General features: G+C 48.4%; 1 protein-coding gene across 1 annotated transcript in view; it reads left to right on the forward strand.

The window, feature by feature from the left end:
- Positions 1 to 227: 227 nt before the first annotated feature.
- IGFBP2 (insulin like growth factor binding protein 2) overlaps positions 228 to 19,206 on the forward strand; it is a 55,034-nt gene continuing 36,055 nt past the window's right edge. The window contains exon 1 of the mRNA XM_050976966.1: positions 228 to 627. Coding sequence (XP_050832923.1) covers positions 228 to 627 — 400 coding nt within the window. The remainder of the gene's footprint in view (positions 628 to 19,206) is intronic.

Here is a 19,206-nt window from a genome sequence, read left to right on the forward strand (position 1 = left end):
CGGCGCGCCCGGCCCCGCTCAGCTCCGCTCAGTCCGACACCGCGCCGAGCCGAGCCGTGCCTTGCTGTGCTGTACCGTGCTGTGCCTCACCGGGCCGTGCTGTGCCTCGCCGGGCCGTGCCACGCCGCCTGTTTTCGCTCCGCTCGTCTCCTCTCCGCCCCGCGCCTCCCCGCAGGGGGGCCGAGCGGCGCGTCCACCTGCCGGCCCCGCCGCCCGTCAGTCCCGCCATGGCGCTCGGCGGGGTCGGGCGCGGCGCGGCGCGGGCCGCCTGGCCGCGGCTGCTGCTGGCGGCGGCGGCGGCGGCGCTGGCGCTGGCGGGGCCGGCGCTGCCCGAGGTGCTGTTCCGCTGCCCGCCCTGCACGGCGGAGCGCCTGGCCGCCTGCCCCCCGGCCGCCCGCCCGCCCTGCCCCGAGCTGGTGCGGGAGCCGGGCTGCGGCTGCTGCCCGGTGTGCGCTCGCCTGGAGGCCGAGGCGTGCGGTGTCTACACGCCGCGCTGCGCCGCCGGCTTGCGCTGCTACCCCGACCCCGGCGCCGAGCTGCCCCTGCAAGCCCTGGTGCAGGGACAGGGCACCTGCGCCCGCCGCCGCGACACGGCCGAGTACGGCGCCAGCGCCGAGCGTCCCGCAGGTGAGCAGCGCCCGGTCCCGGGCTCCGCGGGTCCGGCACGGCGCGCCGAGAGCCGCGCACCGGGGACGGGGCACCGAGCGCTCTGCGCGGCGCGCCAGGGACCGGGCACTGCGCGCCGGGGACCTGGGACTGGGCACCGCCGTCCGGGCTTCGCTCGCCGGGTACCGGGCACTGGGGACAGTGCACCGTGCATCGCTCACCGGGTACCGGGCACTGGGGACAGGTGGGCGCTGGACACCGGGCGTTCAGGAACAGGACCGGGGCAGCACCGGGGTGCCGGAACGTCTAGGGGACAAAGGAATCCTAAAGGGGGATCAAGGGTCCTACCAGGGCAGAACGACCCCGCGGGAGGGCAGACATGAGGTATCCCTGCGGGAGAGGAGCGAGAGTAAGTCCAGGGAAGCGCAAAGAGGGAGGGAATGAAAGGGGCGCTGGAGGGGGGACAAAGCATCCTTGAGGTGGGCATAATGGGGTGTTTGGGGGTGCAGTTATTTCGGGGGTTCGAGAGGTTTTATTGGTGTGGGGCAAGAACCCCAGGGGTGAAATGTAACGAGGTGGGGCGCAGGAGAGAATGCAGGGACTACTCCCGGGGCTTAGGCTGGAGGTTGGGGTCTTTTAGGGGAAAAAATCCACTATGGGAGTAGAAAAAGGTGAACTTTGGGGAGACGCAGCTGAGGGATGGGGAGGCTCCTATGGGGAGCAGAGAGGAGTGAACGTTCAGATTTGTGTTTGGTGGAGGAGTAAAACCACCCTGAAGGGTATGGATGCCCCGAAGATAAGGAGAGAGGTGGTGTGGGAGGACAATGTGCTGCCTGGTGGCAAGGGGGAAGCTGAGGGACTGCAGGGGCCTTGCTATGTGAGGAACCTGTTCCCTAGGGCCACACTTCCAGCAGAGTCCACCTTGGAGATGAGGTGATTTCTGCCAGCGCCCGTGGGGGTCCAGGGCCCCCTGCTCCGGGAACTGGGTGCAGGGACAAGAGGAATGCCTCCCGGGAGCACAGCCCCGGGGACAGGGACACCAACAGGCTCCTGACCTGTTGCTGTGATTGCCGTGGGAGGGAGCGGTCCTCGGGTTGCCGGAACAGCAGTGCTGGGTTTTATTAATGCCTCCTCTCCCGTGGGATCGACTGCAAGCTCTTTCCCTTTCCGTGGGATGTTGAGAATTGGCAAATCAGCTCTGGAAATAGACAGTAGCACTTTCTCGTTTCTCCTCCAAAAGGAGGGTAATCACCCCTCCTTGACTTCTGCCGCCTTGCTGGTTTTGTTCCCCTGGCTGTGACTTGGGTTCTTGACCCTGTTTGCATAACTAGTTCATCAGCGCGACTTTGAATTCCCTCCCTTCCCTCTTGAGGCTTGATTTAAAAGAGCTCTGAACCAGGCTGTACCTCTATGCTTCCCTCTCTGTGAGGATGGGAATGCAGCCAGGTACCTGTGCATGCTCCTCATGCTATCTGTGCATGCTGCTCTGCTCGAGGAGGAGAGATGGAGAGAGTGGAGTAAAGGAAAAAGAGCAGCACGGAGAACTTTGCTCGTTCCGAGCTGCTGCTTCGCACAGCCAGGCTGCGACTGCTGCTGTCCCCACTCCTGTCCCCTCTCCTGTCCTTGCTCCCTTGCCCAGCTGTGAAGGGCTGTGGAGAGCCAGTACTCTGGAGAACAATGTTGATGCAAAATCTTCCTTGACTACAGAATATAAGTGTCAAGGGAATGAATTTTAGACTCTCCAGAAGAAGCCAAGGGCATTTAGATTTAAGGAATTTGGCACTGACTTCCAGGCTTATGCTTTTACAAAAAGCCGGGGTGGGTGGAGGGCATTGCAGTGATGGGCTGAGAGGTGATTTTCTGAGTTAGTGGTTCTTTTTTTTCTTTTACAGACTTAAATTAAGAATTATGTTAACTTCACTCAGCATTTTGCTTGATTGGAATATCTTTATTCCTTTACAATGGGTGTGATTTATTTGATTATATCTCTGTGGATAATACACACATAAATAGCACACTGTAAGAACCCTATAATGTATGTGGTGTTCTGTAATATCCATAGGGGGTGAATAATAAAAATACTGGCACATCTTTAACCAGCGTGATGTGAAACATGCAGCTGGAATATTCACAGTTGAGCATGTCTTGGCAGAGGAGCATGAACATCCAGAAAAGGGTTTGCGCTCTTCAGATTACAAAATTTTTAACAGGTTATTGTAGCCATTAGGAAAAAAAATTCCAACCATACAACAAAAACAAAATCTGAATCTGCCGGCTTCACTTGATACTCTTCCCTTTAGACTGTCATCTTTGATTCCATCTGCACTTGCTTGCTAAACATATATGAGGGAGCTGAGTTTGCTTTTAGTTTTAAGCAGTGACAGGGAGAGCACTCTGGCACCCAAAAGAGCAGGGACTGGAATTTGCTTTCAAATGCTGATGTTAAGCCAGTTTCAAGAGTGCCCCAAGAGCAAGTTTTTGCCTGCAAAAAGCAGGTGTTGAGGGTTTTTTGGTGTGGTTGGTTTTGTAGTGCCTTTTTTTTTTCCTTTTTAAATGTGCTTAAAGGTATTTACCCTTTTTCCCCTTTCCAGCTTGAAAAGGCTCCTTTGGCTGATTCAGGACTGGAATGCAGAGCTCGTGCTATTCCTAAATTAAGAGGTTGGCAAGTTTTTTTGTCCCTGATGAGAGGCAGAAGGATTGCCGAAATGAAACAAGGAATAAAACTCTGCAAATTCTCCTGCTATGGCTCCGGCATTGTTTAGTCTTCCACTAAGGTCTGTAAAGCCAATCCTGAAATGGTTGTAGGCGGAAAGTAACATAAACCACCATGTAGCTAAGGAGCAAGGGATGTTGCTCATTGCACAAGAGGCTTTGGGTATTTTGGAGATGTTGGGAATGTTGGAACAAAATACCAGCAGTCTGTGAAATCAGTCTGAGAACTTCTTCCCTCCCTGGGGAGGCGAGTGCATCAACCCCCATCAGTGGTGGGAGTGAGGTGGAGACTCAGCATCTACAGGGATCAGGGCCTTTTAGGTAGTTTTGGTGCCTCTGGACCACGTTCCACTGCAGTTGGTTTCAGGTCATGCTGTAACAAATTCCTGTATCTGACTGGAACCGCCTGAGCTAGGGACAGAGTTGTTACTGTGCACGCAGAGCTGGTCTTGACTGTGTTTATTCTCTCAGCACCTCAGCAAGATTATCACAGTGTTTTGCAGATGGAGTAAATGATGTGCTGAAGGTCCTCCAGGACACGGGGAGCAGAGTGACGACTGTCTTTTCATTGTTAGTCTGTGTCCTGGCAGAAAATATCTTAGTCCCTGCAGCCACCTTCTATTCAGAACAGGCCTAAGGTGGCCATATGGGTCTTGTAGACACAGTATGATTTGAGAGGCATTTTAGGTAGCACTGGGGTCTTTCAAAGCCTCCAATCTCAGCCAGAGGCTGGGGAGCCTTCTGTTGTAGCCATGATGAACTGGAATCAAGGGCTTTTGTGATGTTCTCCAACTCTCAGCTCCCATGTCCTTTGCCCTTCCTTCTGCTGATTCAGCACTCACCTTATGTCAGAGCAGGCTGGTTCAGGAGATAGTCCTGCTGCAAGCTAGCCCTAGAAAACAAGTGTCAGATCAATGACCCAGACTGGCTCAAGGTGCAGCAGGGTGCCCAGCAGGATGCCAAGTGCTATTTCCAGGTGGGAACTTATGCTAAGAGGTGGAGCAGGGCAGATCTCAATGATGTCAGCAAACGCCCTAGATTGTCTTGCCCAAGCCATGAGAATATTTGAAGAACATATTTTCTCCTAATGGAAACAAGATCCTAGGAATAAAACTTATTCCACTCTGAAAAAATGTTTCTTGAGCCACTGTTCAAAGCTGACCAGTTGAGAGAATTTTTTTTCCCCTTTGCCAATTCAGTTTTATTGTGTTTGTAGTATTACTTTGTTGTTGGGATACTTGTACTAATTTAGTGGGATCTGTTTCAGAAGCCACTGCTAGTTAATGAGTCCTGCTTTGGAATCTCACTTACTTATTAAAACTAATGTGTTTTTTCAGTCCATGCCAGTGCAAAGTAACTTTTCCAAAGGGAAAGAGAGCTGTGAAAAGAATGTGGCTGCAAGCAAATTTGAACTTAATGGGCTGGAGTTGCCTTACTCACCTGACCAGGGTCTCTACTTTGAACTCCCATGACACAAAAACAGTGTCAAAATAGTTAACTGTTAAAAACACAGCTTGTTTTAGCATCCAGCTAAAATCCTTATTTGGGTAGCTCCAAATGCCACACATCCTTCCTTACAGGTCAGATGTCAAAACCTTCATTTCCCCTTGGCAGGCAGCTGCTAAAAGACAGTTAAATGTATTGCTTGAAAACACAGAAGACTCTGAGGTTGGAGGTAGCATAATGTAACTGGAATTTTAACAGCAACTTGAAAACCATGCCAGTAATGCTATGAATGCATTTTTTATTTCTACTGAATTGCCAGGAAGACTTCTGCTTTTCTCTTGCTTTTATAAGGAAATGAAGCATCCGTCATGATCTGCATGTGCATGTGTGTATCTGTATTCCGCCCCCACAACTTCTGACCCTGTCAGTCAAGTTGGTGGGTCCAGTGCAGCAGTGGATGTCCTAAAAGTACTATGTTGCTAAAACATGGGTGAGGAGCAGAGGAGAGTCAGGCTGTGAGTGTCCCCCTCATCCTGTGCTGGAAGCACATGAGCAAGAGGAAGATTGGTTATGAGTGCAGCAATCGGGCTTTCAGCCTGGCTTATGCAAGCTTGGACATTACCACACACCAGGGAAGCTGAGTACCAGACCCAGATCCACAGGAGTGTGTTAATATGTCCACAGCCACTACAGTGGCTCTGCCCAGGATAAGCTGAACATCTGCACAGCTCCTTGCCTTGGAAGAAATTATTAAAAGTCAAATGCAATTAGTAACAGCTGTAGGGATTATAGGTGAATGAGAAAACCACACAGTTCATCTGTCCTCATTGCCTCTGGGGCTTTGCCAGTAGGTGGACCAGGTCTTCATGCTCGTCTGTGGCAGCTGTGTCTGGTCAAGAGCTAACCTAGTCATCTTTTAAGTATTAAGACAATAAATAACACGTTTGTGAAGCAGTTTATTGAAAATAATGCCACCCTCTTCCACAGTCCCACCGGAGTCTGCCGTGGTGAGAGTGCTGCTGGTGTGAAAATGGTGGTTTGGAGGGAGAGGGAAGCCTGGGAAGATTTCAAGGCTCTGACCCAAAGCAGAAATGTGTTTTCATGCTGTCCCTTGGCAAATGATCTGTTTCCTTCTTGCCCTTTGCAGTTGTTTCCTTTCCTCTGGATTTCAGGCTTATACTCACTGAGTATGGTATTTGTCAAGGGAACAGCAAGAAGCCTCGTCTGTGAGAAAGTCCATGTCGTTTGTTTTATCCACATCCAGGAATTGAGCTGAGATAATTCAGGAGGCAAAACAGTGAAAACTGGAATGTGAGAGGTGTCTTTGTGTATGGCTCTGTACTAGACCTGGCTGCAGTGTCATCTGGGTCTAATTTATCTGCCCGATGGGCAGCTGTCGCCGTTACCCACAAACACGGCTGGATTTGTGAAGGCAGGGTTTCATCCCAGCAGCCAGCAGCATTCCTGTACCTGCTTTTCCTGGTCATATGTTCTGAGCTATGGAGCTAGGAGAAACAGTAGTTTCCTTGGTGGATTTTTTGCATTTTTATTTGGATTGGACAATTCTAAGCTTTTTGAACATGGTGTCATCTGCCTTTCCTGCTGGGACTCCTTCAGGGAGGATCTTTTGCTCTAAGCAGACAGAGTAAGAGGAAGGCCAAGGTAGAATGTAAAGGTGCTGTATAAAGCATTTCTGTTACAGGAGGAAGGCTGAGCTTGGTGGTGTACTGAGTTTTCAGGCATAAGAATTCCTGTTTTCTTCCTTAAATTGGGGTGAGATATGTAACTGTGATCAAGTGTCTGCTTAGCAGACCCTTTCTGTACTAGAGAGATGCAAATCCATTGCAATTGCTTTCACTTCTACTGTGGCTTCCACCCATCTTCATCCCACTCTCCTCTGGGGAGGTGCTGCCGGAATCAGTGTCCCTGTGACGGTGTCCTCTAGCAGCACATACTGAACACATGGTGCTTGGTTTTCCAACTTGTCCTCTCTGACTGGTTGAGTCTGCCAGAAGGGACAGGTTTGTACTGGGGCCTGCATTAGTGTCTTCCCGGGGGAGGGAGCTGTAGTACATGTGTGCAACAACGTGGTGCTTCATGGGTGCTGTGTGCTGTGGGACTGGGAGGCTGACCATGCTGCATGGTCTTGCTGTGGACTTGGGAGAGAAGGAAAAATCCTTGCTAGTGGTTCTAAGATACTGTGCAGATCATTCTGCTGAGCTGATGTCGTGGCAGCCGTGTGCCACTTTATTCCCCATGCACATTCTCATGCTCTGTCATACAGGTCTTGGTCTTTGTTTGGACCCACAGAGCCATGGTAAGAAATATACCCAACTGAGTCTTCACTTTTCTGGAAGGATGAGTTTTCTGCCAATTTATCAGATTTCAAATCTAGTCCTATTATTCTTTCTACAAAGACAAATTACCTTCAGTAGACCAAGTCTGACTGAAACATCTCTGCCTACTTTCAGCAGTCACTGCCTGCAAGCTGGAAGGTGTTTCTCATTCACAAACTGGCCAAGCGTGACCTTATTAAATGTTGAATTGACACCTAATTACAAGAACACGTGATGTGATGGCTATCCTAGGCAAAGGCTGAGGAGAAAAGGGTTACTGAACAGTTATCAGAGCTTTGCTGCAGCCCTGCATTCGACTGCTCTTTGTAATTGCATTATTGATTGATTTCTGCTCAGTGTTTTGCCAGACATATCATTTAGTGAGATACCAGTGGAAAGATGAAGTCTCTTGTTGCATCAGCTTATGGTAGAAATAAATTGTTTAAGAAAGGAAAGGGTCAGGAATTACATGCCTTTGTTATGGACTGAAATACTGGGAGACATCAGGTCACTTTTATAAGCCTTGAACTGTCCTCTGACATTGCAGCTTTTATTCTGAAGAAAGCTGCACTGTGCCTCTTGGCTGGTGAAGGAACAAGTTCACTGCCTGGTGCTCTCTGTAGTCAAAGATCCCATTAATTCTGCCGGCTGCAAGGAATGATTTCTTGGTATTTCAGTCTGGACTGTAATTGAGAGTGACACAAAGCACTGGTGGGAATTGGACTGTGTTGAAATCCCTGCTTTTTCTGTTTTCTGCAGATAAACCAGCTCAGGTGGGAGGAGGGTATTTCTAATGCTCTCCCCTTGAAATTTATAATATTTTCAACACCTTACTGGCTGGAGGCAATTTTAGAGGGGTGTCTTTGTGCCTCCTTGCAGCTTGTCCTTGTGGTGCAGGATGTCTACAACATTGACACAGTGCACTGCACTCACTTGCATAACAACATGTGTGGGATTACATGTTCTGTAATATAATGAAAATTCATAAAGCTTTGCCCAGTGTTTTTGCTCCAGACTACAGCAAGATTTCCTGGTATGATGTTGCTGGTCAGACTTCAGCCAGAAGTCTGGTCTCAGCTCTCCTGGCTAGTAGTAGAAGGCTTGGTCCAAGCTGTTGAATTTCTCCTGGCTTGGTGAAGAGATTGAAGCCTTCGTTCCCTTATTTTCTCCTTGATGTTTTCTAAGTAGAAAAGGGTGAGCATCTGACATCCATTTCTTCAAGAGTGCTTGCTGGTCAGTCTGAGGTGACTGGTGAGTTTGTTGACTGGTAGGGTTCCTCTTCTTTTGGCTATAATGAACAGGACTGCTTCTATGGCTTCTGCAGGCGTGGTTTGGGGAGGATTTTGTTTAAGCAGAAATCCAGGTTGTTGCAGACTATTACAGAGATCATTTGGAGGAGAAGATCTGGTTTTCTACTGGTGTTTAGGGAATATTGCCATTCCTGGGACAGGATGCTGGGTCAGCAGTACAGGTACTAATTAGAGGCTAACCCACCAATCCATCACTGAATTTAAAGAGCACTCTGGAACTGGGAGAGAAAAGTGAGCCTAGAGCAAAATGGTGCCTTCTTACAGGTCAGCTCACTGTGGGAATTCTGAGTCATTTTGTTGTTGTTGGTTTTAGTAACTAAGATCAGTGTTTTCTCTCCTTTTTTTCCTTGCCAGACCCCACAGACCCTGTCACCCCAAGCTTTCAGATTCCATTAATTCTTCATTATCCAGGGATTTTGGTTGATTAGATTATTTCTCTGCAGAGGAGCCCAGCTTCCCACTGCCTGCAGATGGGACCTGTAAAGCTCAACTTCCTCGCACAGCCAGCTAGGTGGTGGGAACACAGCTTCTGATGTCTTTAGGACAAACTTGGTGCCCTGTTCCTTTTAGGGCACCTGTTGCTGAGAGCATGGCCAAGACTGGGCAGGTGGGAAGTTGCTGGTCTACTGAGCTTTGAATAAAGCCAAAATGCCTGTTTCGGGCTGATTTTGGAGGTTTAGGAAGGTCTAGATCTCTCTGTACATAACTGAGGCATGGTTGGTCTGTGGGCATGGGGAGGAATTTGGCATGGAGCCCTCTGAAGCAACTGTCTTGTCAAGTAAAACTCGGGCTGTGGGAGTCGGTGTGAGGAAATCACAACATCCACTTTGGTTTCTGCAGGCTCTGTCCCGGGGGCTGGTTGGGTGTTGCAGGAGGCCACAGGAATCCTGCTTGTGACCACAGCCAGATTAATGGCCACTTGGGCAGCTTTTCAGAAGTGAGGAATTTGTCCACTTTCACAATAGTGGCTAGAAATTCCACATGAATTAATTAGTTTTATTACAGGACTTGTCCTTCCTGCTCCTCCAGGGCTGCCTGAAACACTGAACTCATTACATGAAGAAATGGAAATAGTACTAAAAATAAGAACTGGTATTCCAAGCCTTTGTGAGGAAACACACAGAGTATACTGACATGCTCCACCAGATGTGCTTCTCAGGCTGTGGCTTTTGGCCAGATGAGATCTAAACCCCAGTTTTAGATCAATTGCAGCCACTTAACACACCCCCCCCCCCCCGCCTGCTGCACGACTCAGACTCAGTCTTCTCTCATCCTCTTATTCCCTGCTCAGTTTAGGCTGCTCATCTAGGCTTTGTAATTACTAACACAATTTCAGTTTGATGCAGTGTTCAGATCTGACCCCTGGATGTTGCACAGTGATGGCTGTGCACTTCAGCCTCCTCTCCCCATTAGAATGTGTTTCCTACCTTGCAAGGACGCTGTTGGCTTTTATGGTAGTGAAGTTCTTGGAAATACTCTTGTGAAAGGGTGCTCTGCACTTGAGTTGTGGTGGCATGGGACTTTGGAAATGTTTGATTGAGTGTAGTCAGAGTAATGTAAGACTGAGTAAATATTTTGGGAACCCAGAGCTAATAATTTTCCCTTGCTTATGTTTGTGGGGGGTCAGCCTGCAGAAATTTACCACCTCTCACATGGCTTTTAAACAAATGCCGTGGGTGGACTCAGTGTGCTTTTATTTTAATCCCTTTTTAGAAGTGCTGATGTTGTCTTGAGATTTGCCCTGCTGTTTAAGGGCAGGTGTTCTGCTTGCTGGTCATTCCAGTGTTTGCTTTATGAACATTGCTTCAGATACTGTGGTTGGACAGACTCATTTTGAGTCTGACCCCTCTTTTCTGCTCAGCCCCACCTTTGTGACCCAGGCTTGACTGCTGTTTTTTTGGATGAAGTGAGTTCAACATGAGAAGGCTGACCAATGAGGTCAGGTAGTAAAGTTCTTGCAGGTCCCACATCACAGAGTGGTATGGTTTCTGCTCAGCTCTCTTGAGAACTGTGACCCTCATCCTGGACTATGGCCAAATGAGCTAACAAGGACTGAAATGCAGAATTTCCAGCATTAACAAAATGTGCCCTATACAAAGAGTAAAAAAATGCAAATGCAGACATAGTTTTTTCTAATCTCAGAGGAGTGGAAAGCTTCTGTTGTTCTAGTAATGTTTGTTGTGGATTTCATTCACTACTTTCCTTAATTTTTCTGTTTATTCTGTTTATCACGCTGGTTTTAAGGATTTGTTACTTTACTCCTGTCCATTAGGCTGGTCCTGCACATGCTGAAACTGACCTTTGCCAATTCAGACTGCACTGAAGGTGCTTGGACAGTGCAGATATGACAGGGCAGTAGATGAAGCTGGCCAAATGTCTGTCACATTCATAATCTGGCCTTGGGCGACAGCCAGCAATGCACAAATTTGGAACTTAAGAGTGTGGAGTGAGCCTTGAGAGGTGGGAACAGTGCTATGGAAACCCATCATGCTGCTGATACCGCTCAGCCCATGATTTCAGGGATTTCCAAAGCACAGCCTGGTCTGCTGGCTGCTCACAGAGGTGCCTTCATTACTTGGTAAGCTGCCCTGACTTCCAGCAGTGAGACTTCAAGTGCTGGGGAGGCAGACAAACCCACAGTGATGTCTGTGTACATCAGTCCTGTGTCTTGAGGCTTCAGCTGTGGTGAGAAGGGAGGTCTCATTGCTTGGGCTGTGCCCAGTGGAAGAACAGCCCTGCCCAGATCTGTTTTTATTCTTAGCTACGGGGTGTGCTAAGAGGGTTGAGCCTCTGGCTTGTGTTGTCAGCAGTATCCTGTCCCCTGGAGCTGATCTGCCCTAGCAGAGCTAAAATGTCTCAGCTGACCTAAAAAACTGCTTGTAATTGAAATGCAGTGGCCCCCATAAATATTTAACTGAGTGTGTGTTTTGCTGTACATTTTTTCCCCAGTTCTTCTCTTTTACTTTTCCCTGCCTGTGTGGGGATAATCAACTGAATGCACATCCCTTCCATGGCATCCTGTGATGAAATGGCATTTTTGGCAGTTAAATTATGCATCTTGCTTGTCTGCCATCATCATCATGTTTAAGATGGATATCAAGCTCAGTGTTGAGTGTGTGAATGCTCCTGTGGGAATGTTTACACCCCACTACAGGTGCTGCCCACTGCCATGCTAACCACATCCTGACAACCAGTGTGCAGCCTGCATTAAGATTTTGCAACTCTGCTGCGGAAGCAGTGGACTCCCATTAGATGAGGGAAGTTACCAAAGTTTTGCCCAAGAAATAGCTGTGGATGGATTGGACTTCAGGTTGTGAGGCAGAAAGAGCCTGCAATGCAAGGCTGGAATTAGCGCAGTCAGACAGTAACAAAGGTATCTCTGTGAGCAGCAAGCATACTGGGCTGAGCTTTGGAAATCTCTGAAGTAATGACCTGAGCTGGGCTGACTGCCTGACACCAGTACCTTGTGCAAGGTGTGCAACCTACCCTGTACTGGAGTAACCCCAGCTGGCATGCTCTCCTTTCTCCAGCTGTGGAAGCATGCACTATGCCTGGAGGACATGTAGCCAGAGCCTGGCAGGGACTAGGACAGCACAGATCAGACTGCTCCAGTGGTGGAGTTAGGCTGGGCCTACTGCAAAGCCATTGGATAGGGTCCCCCATCATCACAGCTCAACCCGGAGTAAATGTGATTTCCCCATTGTGACAGAGTCAACGGGTGCATTTCAGAGCTGGAGAGGTGGTGTTGGTTCCCCTCTGATCTGAGCCCAGCACAGGGGCCGATGGGCCGATGCAGGGCAGTGCTGCCATCCTGTCCTGGCTGACATGTCCTGGAGAGAGTGGAGTTATGCTGTTCTCAGCTGGGGTCAGACCCTGAGCCAGAGTTGCAGGTTTGCCCTTTTCCCAGACAGACACATGCATCTGGTTAAGCCAGTGAAGGCATAGGGTGAGCGAGACTGAATCTCCCCAAAACCACCCCTGTTTCCCAAGGACCTGAAGTGGGGGCCACAGGACTGATTAGACACCAGAGTTTGAGGACACACATGTTGCAATGCTGCCTGGAGGGTGCTTCTGTCCAGGGGCTTTCCTGTGGAGAGACATAGCTGGGAAGCAGAAATAGCAAGTGACTAAATGTCACGGTTACATTCCTGCCATCTGAAAAGAATTCCCTGTTTTCTTTTGGCTGCAAAAATTAACTTCCCTTTTCTTCTCTCCGAGCGGGCGAGCTGGCTCCCGGTGGCTGTGCCCTTGTGGCGGATGCACAGGACGGTCCAGGTCAGACTGAAAGGAAAACTCTCCTACTGGGGGCTTTTCACTGTTGTGCTCCTTCTAAAGAAAATGTGCAGGGCTTTTCTTGGCCCTTGTGAAGGCCAAGATGCAGGTCTGTAGCTGGAAATAGGATAAGACTGGCCTCATTTGGGAGCTCTTCTGGATTTTGAGCTGCTTGCTTCCCTTCTACATCCTGCTGAGCTCTATGGGGTGGGAGCTGGTGGCTGGCATCCGGCTTTTTGTTATTCATGTAATTAATCTCATTCCTCCCCTACCACGGTTCTGCAGCCCCCAGGCACAGACTGGCTGTTTAGCCTCTGCTGCACAGTAAGAGCTCCACCTGGGAGTCAAGGAAACTGAGGCAGGTACAGCTGAGTGTGTTGTTCATGGGCGTGCTTATCCTTTGGTCCTGGAAGATTCAGTAATGTACCTTAGGAGAGTAAGTTCCTTAGACTGAACAGCTTGCTAGTTGCTCCAGTGATGAGCACTACAGAAATGATATTGGGCCACGTGTTGCCTAGTTTGAAGATGCGAGGGAGGGGAAAACATGGAAAAGGCTCCAGTGCAAAATTCCCTGGGATTTTTAAAAATTTCTTTTAATACTCTTTGCAATAGCAGAAGTCTGGACTTTTGTGGGATGAGAGCCTGATGGGTAAGGATGACTCAGCAGCTGCCCCACCTGGGAGTAGTCAAGAGCTTGGTCCTTTGACTTGCAAAAGTATTTTGTGGGCCCTCTGGGATCCCCTTAGTGCCAAGAAGAAAATACGCATCATTATACCCATGCTGACCATGTGCATTCAGGCCAGCATGCTCATCCCAGTCTCTCTTGCCTTTTTCCTTTGCTTCTTTTTTTTTCTTTCTTTCTTTCTCTAGAACTCTGTAGTTTTTTCCCATTGCATTTTTTTGTCAGCAAGTTTATTATTTTCCTGCTATGAGGTGCTGTGCTTTCTTTCTTTCTTCCTCATGTGTTCTTCCTGCATTTCTGCCAGCCTCATCTTCTCTCCCCATGCTTGGTCTCATATTTACTTTGCATATTTTCAGCAGGGTGCTAGCAGGATTATTGTGGCCTGTCTGGCTCAGTGAAGACCTGCTGAAACCTGCCATTCATTGATCCAGGGAGAAGAGCCGTCAACGAGTGCTCCTGCCAGGTTGGGAGGGTCAGGCAGAGCTCTGCACAAGCATGTCTGGGAGCTGTGGAGGTGACACTCTGGGTTTGGAGTATGATGGAAGCCACGTGTTGGTTCCTGCTTGGGACTGATTCTTTTGGTTTGGCTGCCAAACCATTTGAAAGAAAACAAAAGGTAAAACTAAGGTTTTATTCCGGTAACTTTGCAATATTGACTTTTCTCCTTGGGAGGACAAAGGAACCTCAAAACAAGCTTGCAGAGATATTTAGGGAGACAAGCAGCTAAAGAAGTTCACCACTTGAGAGCATCTTTAAAGAAAGAAAAGGGAATGAATGTCCACACTCTCAAAAGCAGTGCCAAAGAACACGCCACCAGTGATCCAAGGATGTGTGAAAAGTCATCCCAAGCTCTTCCTATGCCTGAGAGGTGAACCTGGGCTGTCTGGGCTCCCACACTATAACACATGGGTTTTGCAAAACTTTGACATTTCAGTTGGCAAAAGCAGCTGGTGGTGTTTAGGGGAGAGCCTGGAGGAGCACAGTGATCCCTCTGGGCCTGATGAACCTCCTGAGCAGCAACTGCAGGAGCCAGCGGGATCTCTGGTTCAGTGGGTGTGGAAGACTTTAGTCCCAAATGGCCAAACTCTTGTTGGCTTGTGTTGTCATTGCTCCTCCAGTTCTTGCTGAAATTGGGCCACAAACGTACCTCTTTGGTGGAGCTGCTGGCACACAGCCTCCCTCCACCCAGCTGGCCCCAGAACTGACCACAGTCTTCTATTTCTTTTCCTTCTAAAAGGACCAAAAAGAACCCTTGGGTTTGACCATAAGCCAGCCTTTTTGACTTGATTGCTGTTACTGCTGCGATTAAACCCAAACAAAACCAAAACCTGGAATGTTTTCTGTATGTCCAGTTTTAGTTCCCTTTTTTTCCAGGTCATCAGCCAAACCAAACAGCCCCAAACAGACCCCAGGTGTTTGCACTATCCTTCTTTTCATGAAAATGCACGGTTCCTTTATAAAAATGTGTGCAAGAATTTGGGGTTTACCTACTCGCTCTCTTTCTTAAGGGCATTCAAAGAGAGATCCTCTTTGTTATATCTGTATTGAGATATTTTTATCCTGGCACTGTCTCTGTCCAAGGCAAGGCAAGGAGAAGCCATCAGGAAGCTGTGAAAAGAACAGTGTGACTGAGAACCAAAGTGGACTTAGGAGCAGAGCTCTCCAATGAAGTTTTCCTGGCGGTGTTGTCGATCCTCTGCGTGGGTTAAATGTCTGCATCTATAGCCACCCCTTTATCTCCTCCTGCAAACTGAACAGGGCTTTGCTGGAAGCCAATCCCAAACCTGAGGCTGGTGCCTTGTAAAGTGGTGCCAATCCAGTGCCTGGACTGCACTTGGACCAGTGCCCATCCACTTTCCAGAGAGTGGGGGAGCCAAGTCCACAAGGAAGATTTTCCCAGGTTTCAGTGAGTTGAGTGACCATTATGGCGTGTGGGCGGAGATATATGTGGACCTTTATGTCTTGGCTCTTTTCCTCCCGTTACCTGAGGTGCTGTCTGTCTTCTCAGCATGTAATTCCTCTCTGCTTTGCATCATAATTCCAGCCGGTGCAAATCGCTCTCCTCCTCGCTGATATCCGTTCTCTGACTTAGCATTTCTGCTGCTGCTGAGTTCTGGCCTTCCCCCTTTGGGGGCTGGCACCCACTGAACCCAGCTGAGAATGTGGCCCTTTGTGCCGGAGCTGCTTGCTGGAGCTGGGGAGCTTTGCCTTCCCTGCTGCGAGCCTTTTTGGCTGGAGAACACGTGCCCTTTCCTGGTGGGGAGGGATTTAGGGGTGAGGGGGAGGTGAGAGCGCTCCTTGTGCTGGAAGAAAAATGATGAATGACTCTCTTGTGCTTCTGAACAAAACCAGGAAATGGGGGGGGGGGAAGCAAAAAAAAAGAGGAAATGAGAAACAGTAAAGAGGCCTCCCCCGCCTTCATATAAGCAATCACTCCACAGCATCTGGAGCCCAGTAAAAGGGCTGTTCCCAGGAGACCTCACACTCAACAGCCACACAGATCTCCTTTATTGCAGACTCTTGGGGACTGCACCCTCACCCACCTCCCCTATGCTGGCTTTGCACCCCAAACCAGCCTAAGAAGGGCAAACTGAAGCTCAGTTTCCATGGCCATGAGCACCAGAGATGGTCGAATGTGGCTCAGCTGGCAGGGCATGGATCCACCCCAAGGATGTGGTTGTGATGCTATCGAAGCAGCCGCAGCACCTGCACACTGTTTGTGCTGGCGTGCTGCCTGGCAGCACCAGGGCACTGACAATTGTGGTACTCTTGTCTGGTGTGAGATCTGCTGGAGTGGAGTCACCTCTCCTGCTCTCTCCCCCAGAACTCTTCTGGATGCATGAGATGCAGTAGGGAAGAGCAGAGTGGGTCACTGGCCATTGTGGTATTGGATTTTACTTTCTCTGGAAGTCACTTGATTGGAAACCCTGGGTCAGTTGATTGGGTGACTGATGCATTTGGTCCTGAGCCCTTCAGAGTTCGATGGGTCCACTCAAAGGGAGAGATATCTTAGGGAATTGTCTTCCTTGGGAAAAGCTCCTGAGGGAAGTCTGACTCCTCTGTGGTTTCCATAACAGCATGCTGAGGTGTCTGCATGTCCTAATGTCTTACTAATTTGCCAGTGATGATTTTTTTTTTTAGTTATTTTAAACAGGCTCATTGTGCAACTAATGGGCTTTTTATTGGTGGTAAACAAGCCGAGTTAGACAGGAATGCTGCCGAGGCTGGACTGGCAGGCTTGCCTCTCAGTGCTGTAGAAATAACTTGTTCATTTTTTTCCCTTTAAGAGGGAGAGAGAACTGTGGCTCTTCTGCAGCCTGATGCTCCTACCAGCTTCACCATGGAAGCACTGGCAGAGCAGCTGAGGTGCATGCTCTGCACCTCATGGCCTGATTTTTGGGTCTAAAACTGCTTTCTGCATTGGTTTAAGGGACTGTAACCTTTGGTGGGAAGCCAGTGGCTTTGCCCACACACCATAGCTGGGTGGTGCAGGGCCTAATCCTCTCCTGGCCCAGAGAGCAGCTTCCTGCCAGGCAGTGCCTGGGATGCTCAGGGCTAAATGCATGGAGCTGGTAGGTCTCCATAGGGGCCGTGGAAAACACCCTGTCTCTTATCACACCTCTTGCTTGATGGGGTCAAAACTGTGCACACAGAGCATTTCCTCACTCCTGGAGAGAAGTGAGGGCAGGTTGGAAACAACTCCACCTGGGTGAATGCAGGTATTGCCATGGAGTGTGTGGGCACTGGTGGTGCCTGGCAGGGCTCGTGCAGTGCTCACTGCAGGGCGCTGCGAGCTTGGGGCCGTGTCTGGCCTCAGCCTCTGTCCCTGTAGTGTGTGCCACCACCAGCCAGGATAACCTCAAGTGAAAAGTATCAGACTTCAGTGGCCAAGAAAAGAGTGCTGACCTATTTTGGACACTTATTTATATTCAAGTTGCTTCTCTCTGTCTCTGTGAAAAAGCTGTTGTGACTCCAGTACTTTTTAAAAGTTTCTTCCCCTCCCTTAGCTTTTGTTTGTAAGTAACAGGATATGATCTAGGACTAACATCTGTATGTTTCAGTAGCCAGAATAAATGTCTTATTATCTTTTATTTTTCTTGCTGAAACAACACTTTACGGAGCAAAGCCAGTTTTGTAATACAGCTAAGCATTTAGCTGCATTTGGTCTCAATTTTTACAGGTTCTCCTTTTAGTAAAAGTCTTTACTATAATTCCCAATTTTCAGACCAAAATGGAAAAAAGTTGGAAGTGTGTCATTGCTGTTCTGATTGTGACCAACAAAAAGTCATCTAATGTAAAGTCGCCAAACTTCTGGAAAACTGTTTGTTTTTTGTTTTTTGGGTTTTTTTTTAGTGCAGTTTTCCTTCTGTCACTTATTGGCTGTATGAATTTGCAGGACTCTTGATTTTCTGAAGGATCTTAGTGGTGAAAATGTTTTGGGTGTGGTTGTTTTGGGTCACTTCGATTTTTTCTTGTTTTGACAGCTATTCGCTAACTTTGTGTGCTGCAGTTCACAGTTAATTTCTTATGTTTTTAAAATGGAAACTGTAGTTTCTCTTGACAAGATTCTGCTATTAGATCATGAAATCTAAGCAGCTTGGTCAGGGTAGCTGTGTGCACTAACCCTAGGTGGATACTTGTCATCCTGTAGTTTTTAGGATTTGCAATTCTGTCAACAGTGGGAATCTAAGTTAGATACTTAATCAGCAAGGAAAACAAAGGCAAATGCTGTGAATATTCATCATTCATCCATATAAATGATGCTTGCATTCATAATATTGTATTCCATAATTTTTTCTGCTTTGAGGTAGGAGGGTTTTATTGTGTTTTTTTTTTTTTTTTTTATTAGTGTTGTGGTTGGATTTTTGTTCGTTGGCTTTTTTTTTTTTTTCTTCCCTCCTTTCTGCGTATGTCTTTAAGACCTGAAAGAGCAAGGGTGAAAAAACTTGCTTTATGGAAATTGCAAACTCTTTGGCTTCACTAGCTGAGCTTGCAAACTCACTGAACAGTGCCAACCTTGCACTGAACTAGCTGTGCCCTGTGCAAGTGCATCTACATGAAGATCATATGCAGCTCCCAGAAGACCAGTGGGAGCCTTTCTATAATCCTTGCCTGCAGCTGGATTTGACCCAAAGTATATCTGAGAAAGACTATGGCAGTTTCTTTCTTGAACAGAGTTTTGGTAGCTTTTGTGCTGTCACATCTGTGTTCTGTCTTTAGTGGCTGACATGAAATCACCAGTTTGCATGCCCAGACAGACACACAGCCACTTATACCCCCTGTGTGCACGGAAATGTCTGTGTGCATCGATCTGGCTGCATGGGATGATCCCATTGCACTGTGGCAGAAGGGCTGTGCTGGCTCCCCAGGCTGATGGCTCTGTGGCATCATGTAAAACTGCTCCTTAAGCGTCAGGCTGCAACTGTTGCTGCTGGTGAGGTTGGTCCTGTGCAGGGTTTTGGAGAGAAGGACTACAAATTTTACTATTCCTAAACTACAGTTTACCTGTTCTGGACACACATGGAAATGACGGTAACATTTTCCTTGAGTCATCAAGGATCAGTCCCTTTGCACTTTGGCTCAGTTATCTTCATGATTGCTGGTGGTCTTGTGCATGTGTAGCTTCACACCTTACACACCACAATGTCAGCAGGACAAATTTTTTATGAAGTTACTTAGGAAAACTTATGGTTCCATATTGTCAGTTTCTTGGAGACATTTGAAGCCATAGCTGAGGCTTCAAGTGTTCTTTTGCTGTGTTGCTGCCACCATATTTGTCTCTAAGCAGGAACACTGATTAAATTACAGTGCACCTCTGATAATGTGCACATATGGCAACTCT

Source organism: Serinus canaria, chromosome 7 (genome assembly GCF_022539315.1).
Source record: "Serinus canaria isolate serCan28SL12 chromosome 7, serCan2020, whole genome shotgun sequence".
NCBI classification, from domain to species: Eukaryota; Metazoa; Chordata; class Aves; order Passeriformes; family Fringillidae; genus Serinus; species Serinus canaria.